This window comes from Oncorhynchus masou, chromosome 13 (genome assembly GCF_036934945.1).
Source record: "Oncorhynchus masou masou isolate Uvic2021 chromosome 13, UVic_Omas_1.1, whole genome shotgun sequence".
NCBI lineage: Eukaryota > Metazoa > Chordata > Actinopteri > Salmoniformes > Salmonidae > Oncorhynchus > Oncorhynchus masou.
In genome coordinates, this window is record NC_088224.1 from 46,183,098 (window position 1) to 46,195,242 (window position 12,145).

General features: G+C 45.6%; 1 protein-coding gene across 1 annotated transcript; it reads left to right on the forward strand.

Moving 5' to 3' along the window:
* The first annotated feature begins 4,705 nt into the window (after nucleotides 1–4,705).
* Nucleotides 4,706–6,305, forward strand: LOC135551455 (uncharacterized). Its single transcript, XM_064982668.1, has 2 exons — nucleotides 4,706–5,034; nucleotides 5,137–6,305. Exon 2 carries the CDS (start codon nucleotides 5,499–5,501, stop codon nucleotides 6,246–6,248), a length of 750 nt encoding a protein of 249 aa, XP_064838740.1. The 5' UTR covers nucleotides 4,706–5,034; nucleotides 5,137–5,498; the 3' UTR covers nucleotides 6,249–6,305.
* The last annotated feature ends 5,840 nt before the right edge of the window (nucleotides 6,306–12,145 follow it).

Consider the following 12,145-nt stretch of genomic DNA (forward strand, 5'->3'; position numbering starts at 1 on the left):
TAATGAAGTGCGCCAGCTAAACTGAGTTTTGGGGGAAATAAACAAGGACTTTATCTAACAGAAGGACCATTTGTGATGTAGCTGTGACCTTTTGGAGTGCCAACAGAAGAAGATCTTCAAAGGTAAGGCATTTATTATATCGCTAATTGCATGGTGTGCTTTCGCCGTAAAACCTTTTGAAATCTGACACAGCGGCTGGATTAACAAGAAGTTAAGCTTTATTCTGATGTATTACACTTGTATTTTCATGAATGTTAAATATTTCTATTTCTGTCATTTTAATTTTGCGCTCTGCAATTTCACTGGATGTTGTCGAGGTGGGTCGCTAGTGGAACGCCTGCGCCAGGAAGGTTAGTGCAGCTGGTGGCCACACTTTGATTTTGACCCCCCCCTTTTGTTCAGGGATACATTATTCCATTTATGTTAGTCACATGTCTGTGGAACTTGTTCAGTTTATGTCTCAGTTGTTGAATCTTGTTATGTTTATAAAAATATTTACACATGTTAAGTTTGCTGAAAATAAATGCAGTTGACAGTGAGAGGACATTTCTTTTTTTGCTGAGTTTATATTTGTAAACAACAGCTGGTGCACAATATCTTAGGAAGTCTTGAGGTTTTGCTCGCCTGAGGTAGATCATCTCATGATAAGGTGAAGACATCACTATCTATCTAAAGAGTTTTCATCTGTATTTTTCATAGCTGTCTACATACCACCACAGACCGATACTGGCATTAAGACCGTACTCAATGAGCTGTATACCTCCATAAGCAAACAGGAAAATGTTCATCCAGAGGTGGCGCTCCTAGTGGCCGGGGAAACATATCCGTTTTACCTCATTTCTACCAGCATGTTAAATGTGCAACCAGGGGGAAAAAACTCTCGACAACCTTTACTCCACACACAGAGATGCGTGCAAAGCTCTCCCTCGCCCTCCATTTGGCAAATCTGACCATAATTATATCCTTCTGATTCCTGGTTTCAAGCTAAAAATTTAGGCAGGAAGCAACAGTGACTCGTTCAATGAAAAACTGGTCAGATGATGCAAATGCTAAACTACAGGATGGTTTTTCTAGCACAGACTGGAATATGTAACCGGTATTCTTTCGGTGGCATTGAGGAGTAACACCAAATCAGTCACTGGCTTCATCAATAAGTGCATCAATGAAGTTGTCCCCACAGTGACTGTACATACTGTACATTCCCCAACCAGAAGCCATGGATTACAGGCAATCCACACTGAGCTAAGATTACAGGCAATCCACACTGAGCTAAAGGGTAGAACTACCGCTTTCAAGGAGTGGGACTCTAACCCGGAAGCTTATAAGAAATCCCGCTATGCCCGCCGACGAATCATCAAACAGGCAAAGCATCAATACAGGACGAAGATCGAAACGTACTATACTGGCTCCGATGCTCGTCGGATGTGGCAGGGCTTGCAAGCTATTACAGACTTCAAAGGGAAACAGCCAATAGCTGCCCAGTGACACAAGCCTACCAGACGAGCAAATTTACTTCAATGCTTGCTTCGAGGCAAGTAACACTGACACTGAAACATGCATGAGAGCATCAGCTGTTCCGGACGACTGTGTGATAATTCTCTCCACAGCCGATGTGAGTAAGAACTTTAAACAGGTCAAAATTTATGGCAAGACAGATTACCAGGACGTGTACTCCACGCATGCGCGGACCAACTGGCAAGTGTCTTCACTGACAAACCCTAGACTCACTCGAATTTGCATGCCGCCCCAACAGATCCACAGATGACGCAAGCTCTATTGCACTCAACGCTGCACTTTCACACCTGGACAAAAGGAACACATATGTGAGAATGCTATTCATTGACTACAGCTCAGCGTTCAACAACATATGCCATCAAAGCTCATCACTATCCTAAGGACACTGGGACAAACTCCTCCCTCTGCAACTGGATCCTGGACTTCCTGACGGGCCGCCCCCAGGTGATAAGGGTAGGTAACAACACATCCTTCATGCTGATCCTCAGGGGTGCATGCTCAGTCCCCTCCTGTATTACCTGTTCACTCATGACTGCACGGCCAGACATGACTCCAACACTGTCATTAAGTTTGCAGATGACCCAACAGTGGTAGTCCTGATCACCAACAATGACGAGACAGGATATAGGGAGGAGGTCAGAGACCTGACCGTGTGGTGCCAGGACAACAAACTCTCCCTCAAGGTAATCAAGAGGAGGAGATGATTGTGGATTACAGGAAAAGGAGGGTCGCGCATGCTAGCATTCTCATGGACTGGGCAGTAGTGGAGCAGGTGTTGGGGATTAATCAGAATAGTTGGGTAACATAGATAAGATGTTTTATTTTTATTGCATGCTTATGTGAGATATGTCATTAGAATGTCTATTTTTGGATAATACTGTTGTCCGGTTGCAGTTATCTGTTCTCTGTCAGGGTTCAGTTACTTGGGCCGCAGAGAGGGGAGAGGTCAAGATTGTCTTCATATGTAAACATATATTTTAAACCATGTGAATGGATGATTGAGGGGAAACCAATTATCTCTTGGCTCAACAATGTCTGTGTGCCAGTCACTGTGTCTCCGTGAGCTTGTCCAGAATGGGAGTGTCTAAAATGACAATTGATATACAGTGCCTTGCGAAAGTATTCGGCCCCCTTGAACTTTGCGACCTTTTGCCACATTTCAGGCTTCAAACATAAAGATATAAAACTGTATTTTTTTGTGATGAATCAACAACAAGTGGGACACAATCATGAAGTGGAATGACATTTATTGGATATTTCAAACTTTTTTAACAAATCAAAAACTGAAAAATTGGGCGTGCAAAATTATTCAGCCCCTTTTACTTTCAGTGCAGCAAACTCTCTCCAGAAGTTCAGTGAGGATCTCTGAATGATCCAATGTTGACCTCAATGACTAATGATGATAAATACAATCCACCTGTGTGTAATCAAGTCTCCGTATAAATGCACCTGCACTGTGATAGTCTCAGAGGTCCGTTAAAAGCGCAGAGAGCATCATGAAGAACAAGGAACACACCAGGCAGGTCCGAGATACTGTTGTGAAGAAGTTTAAAGCCGGATTTGGATACAAAAAGATTTCCCAAGCTTTAAACATCCCAAGGAGCACTGTGCAAGCGATAATATTGAAATGGAAGGAGTATCAGCTAGCCTACTCCAGCAGTACTGTATCATTTCAATCATTTTTAGTCAATAAGATTCTTGCTACGTAAGCTTAACTTTCTGAACATTCGAGACGTGTAGTCCACTTGTCATTCCAATCTCCTTTGCATTAGCGTAGCCTCTTCTGTACCCTGTCAACTATGTGTCTATCTATCCCTGTTCTCTCCTCTCTGCACAGACCATACAAACGCTCCACACCGCGTGGCCGCGGCCACCCTAATCTGGTGGTCCCAGCGCGCACGACCCACGTGGAGTTCCTGGTCTCCGGTAGCCTCTGGAACTGCCGATCTGCGGCCAACAAGGCAGAGTTCATCTCAGCCTATGCCTCCCTCCAGTCCCTCGACTTCCTGGCACTGACGGAAACATGGATCACCACAGATAACACTGCTACTCCTACTGCTCTCTCTTCGTCCGCCCACGTGTTCTTGCACACCCCGAGAGCTTCTGGTCAGCGGGGTGGTGGCACCGGGATCCTCATCTCTCCCAAGTGGTCATTCTCTCTCTCCCCTTACCCATCTATCTATCGCCTCCTTTGAATTCCATGCTGTCACAGTTACCAGCCCTTTCAAGCTTAACATTCTTATCATTTATCGCCCTCCAGGTTCCCTCGGAGAGTTCATCAATGAGCTTGATGCCTTGATAAGCTCCTTTCCTGAGGACGGCTACACCTCTCACAGTCCTGGGCGACTTTAACCTCCCCACGTCTACCTTTGACTCATTCCTCTCTGCCTCCTTCTTTCCACTCCTCTCCTCTTTTGACCTCACCCTCTCACCTTCCCCCCTACTCACAAGGCAGGCAATACGCTCGACCTCATCTTTACTAGATGCTGTTCTTCCACTAACCTCACTGCAACTCCCCTCCAAGTCTCCGACCACTACCTTGTATCCTTTTCCCTCTCGCTCTCATCCAACACTTCCCACACTGCCCCTACTCGGATGGTATCGCGCCGTCCCAACCTTCGCTCTCTCTCCCCCGCTACTCTCTCCTCTTCCATCCTATCATCTCTTCCCTCTGCTCATACCTTCTCCAACCTTTCTCCTGATTCTGCCTCCTCAACCCTCCTCTCTTCCCTTTCTGCATCCTTTGACTCTCTATGTCCCCTATCCTCCAAGCCGGCTCGGTCCTCCCCTCCCGCTCCGTGGCTCGATGACTCATTGCGAGCTCACAGAACAGAGCTCCGGGCAGCCGAGCGGAAATGGAGGAAAACTCGCCTCCCTGCGGACCTGGCATCCTTTCACTCCTTCCTCTCTACATTTTCCTCCTCTGTCTCTGCTGCTAAAGCCACTTTCTACCACTCTAAATTCCAAGCATCTGCCTCTAACCCTAGGAAGCTCTTTGCCACCTTCTCCTCCCTCCTGAATCCTCCTCCCCCTCCCCCCTCCTCCCTCTCTGCAGATGACTTCGTCAACCATTTTGAAAAGAAGGTCGACGACATCCGATCCTCGTTTGCTAAGTCAAACGACACCGCTGGTTCTGCTCACACTGCCCTACCCTGTGCTCTGACCTCTTTCTCCCTCTCTCTCCAGATGAAATCTCGCTTCTTGTGACGGCCGGCCGCCCAACAACCTGCCCGCTTGACCCTATCCCCTCCTCTCTTCTCCAGACCATTTCCGGGGACCTTCTCCCTTACCTCACCTCGCTCATCAACTCATCCCTGACCGCTGGCTACGTCCCTTCCGTCTTCAAGAGAGCGAGAGTTGCACCCCTTCTGAAAAAACCTACACTCGATCCCTCCGATGTCAACAACTACAGACCAGTATCCCTTCTTTCTTTTCTCTCCAAAACTCTTGAACGTGTCGTCCTTGGCCAGCTCTCCCGCTATCTCTCTCAGAATGACCTTCTTGATCCAAATCAGTCAGGTTACAAGACTAGTCATTCAACTGAGACTGCTCTTCTCTGCATCACGGAGGCGCTCCGCACTGCTAAAGCTAACTCTCTCTCCTCTGCTCTCATCCTTCTAGACCTATCGGCTGCCTTCGATACTGTGAACCATCAGATCCTCCTCTCCACCCTCTCCGAGTTGGGCATCTCCGGCGCGGCCCACGCTTGGATTGCGTCCTACCTGACAGGTCGCTCCTACCAGGTGGCGTGGCGAGAATCTGTCTCCTCGCCACGCGCTCTCACCACTGGTGTCCCCCAGGGCTCTGTTCTAGGCCCTCTCCTATTCTCGCTATACACCAAGTCACTTGGCTCTGTCATAACCTCACATGGTCTCTCCTATCATTGCTATGCAGACGACACACAATTAATCTTCTCCTTTCCCCCTTCTGATGACCAGGTGGCGAATCGCATCTCTGCATGTCTGGCAGACATATCAGTGTGGATGACGGATCACCACCTCAAGCTGAACCTCGGCAAGACGGAGCTGCTCTTCCTCCCGGGGAAGGACTGCCCGTTCCATGATCTCGCCATCACGGTTGACAACTCCATTGTGTCCTCCTCCCAGAGCGCTAAGAACCTTGGCGTGATCCTGGACAACACCCTGTCGTTCTCAACCAACATCATGGCGGTGGCCCGTTCCTGTAGGTTCATGCTCTACAACATCCGCAGAGTACGACCCTGCCTCACACAGGAAGCGGCGCAGGTCCTAATCCAGGCACTTGTCATCTCCCGTCTGGATTACTGCAACTCGCTGTTGGCTGGGCTCCCTGCCTGTGCCATTAAACCCCTACAACTCATCCAGAACGCCGCAGCCCGTCTGGTGTTCAACCTTCCCAAGTTCTCTCACGTCACCCCGCTCCTCCGCTCTCTCCACTGGCTTCCAGTTGAAGCTCGCATCCGCTACAAGACCATGGTGCTTGCCTACGGAGCTGTGAGGGGAACGGCACCGCGGTACCTCCAGGCTCTGATCAGGCCCTACACCCAAGCAAGGGCACTGCGTTCATCCACCTCTGGCCTGCTCGCCTCCCTACCATTGAGGAAGTACAGTTCCCGCTCAGCCCAGTCAAAACTGTTCGCTGCTCTGGCCCCCCAATGGTGGAACAAACTCCCTCACGACGCCAGGACAGCGGAGTCAATCACCACCTTCCGGAGACACCTGAAACCCCACCTCTTCAAGGAATACCTAGGATAGGATAAGTAATCCTTCTCACCACCCCCCCCTTAATGATTTAGATGCACTATTGTAAAGTGGCTGTTCCACTGGATGTCAGAAGGTGAATTCACCAATTTGTAAGTCGCTCTGGATAAGAGCGTCTGCTAAATGACTTAAATGTAAATGTAAATGTATCAGACCACTGCAAATCTACCAAGACCTGGCCGTCCCTCTAAACTTTCAGCTCATACAAGGAGAAGACTGATCAGAGATGCAGCCAAGAGGCCCATGATCACTCTGGATGAACTGCAGAGATCTACAGCTGAGGTGGGAGACTCTGTCCATAGGACAACAATCAGTCGTATATTGCACAAATCTGGCCTTTATGGAAGAGTGGCAAGAAGAAAGCCATTTCTTAAAGATATCCATAAAAAGTGTTGTTTAAAGTTTGCCACAAGCCACCTGGGAGACACACCAAATATGTGGAAGAAGGTGCTCTGGTCAGATGAAACCAAAATTGAACTTTTTGGCAACAATGCAAAACGTTATGTTTGGCGTAAAAGCAACACAGCTCATCACTCTGAACACACCAGCCACACTGTCAAACATGGTGGTGGCAGCATCATGGTTTGGGCCTGCTTTTCTTCAGCAGGGACAGGGAAGATGGTTAAAATTGATGGGAAGATGGATGGAGCCAAATACAGGACCATTCTGGAAGAAAACCTGATGGAGTCTGCAAAAGACCTGAGACTGGGACGGAGATTCTTCTTCCAACAAGACAATGATCCAAAACATAAAGCAAAATCTACAATGGAATGGTTCAAAAATAAACATATCCAGGTGTTAGAATGGCCAAGTCAAAGTCCAGACCTGAATCCAATCGAGAATCTGTGGAAAGAACTGAAAACTGCTGTTCACAAATGCTCTCCATCCAACCTCACTGAGCTCGAGCTGTTTTGCAAGGAGGAATGGGAAAAAATGTCAGTCTCTGGATGTGCAAAACTGATAGAGACATACCCCAAGCGACTTACAGCTGTAATCGCAGCAAAAGGTGGCGCTACAAAGTATTAACTTAAGGGGGTTGAATAATTTTGCACGCCCAATTTTTCAGTTTTTGATTTGTTAAAAAAGTTTGAAATATCCAATAAATGTTGTTCCACTTCATGATTGTGTCCCACTTGTTGTTGATTCTTCACAAAAAAATACAGTTTTATATCTTTATGTTTGAAGCCTGAAATGTGGCAAAAGGTCGCAAAGTTCAAGGGGGCCGAATACTTTCGCAAGGCACTGTATATATTACCTCAATTATCTCAACTAACCGGTGCCCCCGCACATTGACTCTTTCCCGGAACACCCTGTATATAGCCTTGCTATTGTTATTTTACTGCTTCTCTTGAATTATTTGTTACTTTTATTTCTTATTTCCCTTTAGGTATTTTTCTTAAAACTGCATTTTTGGTTAAGGGCTTGCAAGTAAGCATTTCACTGTAAGGGCTACCTGTTGTATTCGGCGCATGTGACAAATACAATTTGATTTGATTTGATTTTGCTCACTGAAAACAGAGATTCATATTTTGTTAAGCAGGGAATTTGAGATTTACCTCTAAGTGTAGCTTTGGAGTTGGTGTCAGGTCTAATTCATTGCTTAATTGTTCCGATAACCCTTTGTCCTGCATTAGCTCCCTCTATGCCTGAATCCTGTATGTGTAACATGTAGGCCCGCAGTACTTTACTTTGAGTGTTATAAATAATGCCTAATATTTTCATTGTCTACTTGGGAGCATACAAACATGAATCAGACTTTCATTAGACTTTCATGAGGGTCCAGAAAGACAACTCAGTGCTTTTATCTCCTTTACATTAGCTCCCCGGTCACAAGGTATAGGGAAGTGTTTGGCAAACAATGATGTGTGGCACATACCCACACAGATGCATTATCATAAACAGCAGCACAATGGTTAGATCATAAGATAAAAGCATTTTTCAGCCCCAAGCCAGACAAAGCAGGAAGCCCTGTGGTATTGTAAACACCTACGTATATTGGGAAACAGCGTACTGAACCAGCTCATTTGAGTATTGGGTGAAAATTAGGCATTCATTATCTGGAATGAGACTTGCATGACAATTCACTGGGTTGATCAAATCAAATCAAATTGTATTTGTCAGATATGCTGAATACAACAGGTAGCCCTTACAGTATAATGCTTACTTACAAGCCCTTACACAACAATGCAGTTCAAGAAATGCATTGGAGGCAAAGAAATTAGAGGGACAATGAAATAGCTAGAGAAAGAGACTGAGAAGATATGAGAGAAAGAGAATGAACAACAGAAAGGGAGAAAAGTCTAGTCCATTAGTAAGGCTAGGCAGAGAAAACAAAGGGAGGAGAAGCAGTGAGAAAAAGGGCAGATTGGGAATCATAAAAACAGGAAAGTGCATTTATAAACATGTCTCTATAGTAACCAGCTGGTAATTTGGCTGGTGGGAGAGAAAGAGGTGGGAGAGAAAGAGGGGGAGATGGAGGGATGGAGGCATACAGGAGCAGCATTTACCATCGCCACCAGAATCAGACCGGTTATTATAGTAAGAAAGGGACAAGAGAGAGAGAGAGAAGGAGGGGGTAGAGGGGGAAAGAAAAATAAAGAATAGATTGATAGTGAGACAGCAAGATACAGACAAAGAAGCAGAAGCAGGGGTGAATGAAAAAGACATAGAGGGGATAAAAAAAAATGCAGATTTGCAGAAAAACAAGGGATGATCGTCCTCCTTTCCCGGAACTCCTTCCCTTGGGTTCCATAATTCTGGTGATAGTGCTGTAGTTTGGCCCTGCTGTGGGTGTGATTCCATCTCACTGGCTGCATCCGAAATGGCACTACTTTTGACCATAGCGCTATGCGGGCCCTAGTAAGAAGAAGTGCACTATATAGGGAATAGGGTGCTATTTGGGACGCACACTCTCTTTACTGCACCGTTCTCAGAGGGCTTTACCCTGGCTGTGTAAAATCACAAGCACTTACAGCCAATCGTTACAAGGAGGCAATAATGTTGTTAGGGAGAGACAAAAAGAGGTGAGATTGGGCATTTGTACTGTATCTCTATGTGCTCAACATACTACACAATTTTCCCTTTTGTGTGTGCAATTACCCTTTGAGTATGTCCGTACATGTATTGGTCACGTGGTGTGTGTGTGTGTGTGTGTGTGTGTGTGTGTGTGTGTGTGTGTGTGTGTGTGTGTGTGTGTGTGTGTGTGTGTGTGTGTGTGTGTGTGTGTGTGTGTGTGTGTGTGTGTGTGTGTGTGTGTGTGTGTTGTTCCTGTTGCTATGGCTGTTGTCACAGCTGAGCTTCTTTCTCTCAGGGGGGTGCAATGTTTTTTTGATGTGACATGCTGCATGAGAAGCACACACTTCTCGCTTCTCCTTCACACACACTAAGAAACACACACTCAGAGACACACACACACACACACTCACACACTAGGAGACAAAGAGCACAGAAAAATGGAGGGGATGGCAGTATTGGGCTCTATGCACTCAGCACTAGCTGCCTGGTAAATGGCTTTTAATCTCGTGATATACGGTCAAATCTATATAGTATATCTCAATATCTCAGCAGGGTAGAGCTGATGATGTTTATAATGTTTCTATTCGGTCGAAAACACATTAACCTGATGTTGCAAGAATGTTCCCAGAACAAGTTTGTTGTGTTCTTTAAAAGTTCCTTAAACATTTATTTAGGTTGTGGGAACATTGTGAGGATATAACAAGAGATATATTCCCAAAACACAAAATCAGTTGTGATGACATTCTTACAATGTCTCAGGGTGCACAAACCTTCCCTCAATGTTCACATGATTCCAGAATGATCAAATGTGATTTTGAACAGTCAATAGAGGTTTCTTTCATGTTTTACTGTTATCTTAGTGTTGAGGAAGTTATTTGTACAACAATCCATGTAAAAACACATATGGCAAATATTTTGAATCACATGACAAGTTATTAGACATTTACTGTACAAAATGATCCCTGGAATTAATCAAAAAACCACTGAGATGGGACTAACACAAATATAAAGCTGTTTACACCTTTACTCTGAATTCCAGGTTGTGATCTTTGTCTTTGCAAAAGAGAAGATAACTAAATCAATTATCCGGAGGAAGTTAGAACCACCACATGATGCTGCTGCCTCTCAGCCAAGCTTTTTCTTTTTACTCTTTCTGTCTCTCTCTCTTTCTCTCAGACACTCTGGTGGACTGTCAGCTCTCAGACCTTTGTGAGGACGACACAATATACATGTCACCTGTGCACCAGGCAGTCAATACCCACTGGGCACAGATGTCAATTCAACGTCTATTCCACCTTGGTTCAATGTAATTTCATTGAAATGGCGTTGTATCAAAGTTTGATTTAAACAGTGTGTGCCCAGTAGGTAGCTGCCCCTTTGGGTGATGGACCATTCTTGATACACACGAGAAAGTGTTGAACGTGAAAAACCCACCAGTGTTGCAGGTCGACACACAAACCGGTACTCCTGGCACCTAATACCATACCCCGTTCAAAGGCACTTAAATATTTTGTCTTGCCAATTCATACTCTGAACGGCACGCATACACAAGACATGTCTCAATTGTCTCAAGGCTTAAAAACCTTTTTTAACTTGTCTCCGCCCCTTCATCTAGGCATCCAAGAAGATCTAACCCTTGGCCTACAAAATAATTAACACCATTAAATATTCCCCATCTAAATCTGTCTGTTTAAGCTAGCAATATGCTTTTTTTTGCATGGGCTGCGTCTCAATCCACCACATCCGCCGATATCACCCTTCCGAATCTGCGGAGAAAGGTCGCAGAGCTACAGTGTTTTTTTTTCAGACCATGAGACATCCCGAAAATCGGTCTTCTCAAGAAAACATCTATAGTGTCCGAATGGTTTGACCAACAAACTGAGAAAGCTGAGACTCTCACGAACACGATGGTGTTCTTCATTTTGCTCTAGCAGAACAAAGCAGAACATTGTAGCAATGTTTCAGAACTATTTCCATTATAGTTGATGTATATTCTGGATCATCATGCCATTATAAGTATTAGTAGTGTCACACCCTGATCTGCTTGGCCCCAGTGATCTACCGTGCAGTCATGAGTGAACAGGTAATACAGGAGGGGACTGAGCATGCACCCCCTGAGGGGCCCCCATGTTGAGGATCAGCATAGAGGATGTGTTGTTACCTACCCTTATCACCTGGGGAAAGCCTGTCAGGAAGTCAGGATCTAGTTGCAGAGGGAGGTGTTTAGTCCCAGGGTCCTTAGCTTAGTGATGAGCTTTGAGGGCATGTGCTGTTGAACGCTGAGCTGTAGTCAATGAATAGCATTCTCATGTAGGTGTTCCTTTTGTCTACGTGGGAAAGGGCAGTGTAGAGTGCAATGGAGATTGCATCATCTGTGGATCTGTTGGGGTGGTATGCAAATTGGAGTGGGTCTACGGATTCCTGGATAATAGTGTTGATTACATTTACATTTAACATTTAAGTCATTTAGCAGACGCTCTTATCCAGAGCGACTTACAAATTGGTGAATTCACCTTCTGACATCAGTGGAACAGCCACTTTACAATAGTGCATCTAAATCATTTAAGGGGGGGGGGGTGAGAAGGATTGCTTTATCCTATCCTAGGTATTCCTTGAAGAGGTGGGGTTTCAGGTGTCTCCGGAAGGTGGTGATTGACTCCGCTGTCCTGGCGTCGTGAGGGAGTTTGTTCCACCATTGGGGGGCCAGAGCAGCGAACAGTTTTGACTGGGCTGAGCGGGAAACCCTTGATGTGAGCCATGACCAGCTATTCAAAGTACTTCATGGTTACAGACATGAGCACTACGGGTCAGTAGTCATTTAGTCAGATTACCTTGATGTCCTTGGTCTGCTTGAAACATATTGGTTTTACAGACTC

Coding starts and splice junctions, on each gene's coding strand:
- LOC135551455 (XM_064982668.1), top strand. CDS start 5,499: ATGACGGATCACCACCTCAAGCTGAACCTCGGCAAGACGGAGCTGCTC.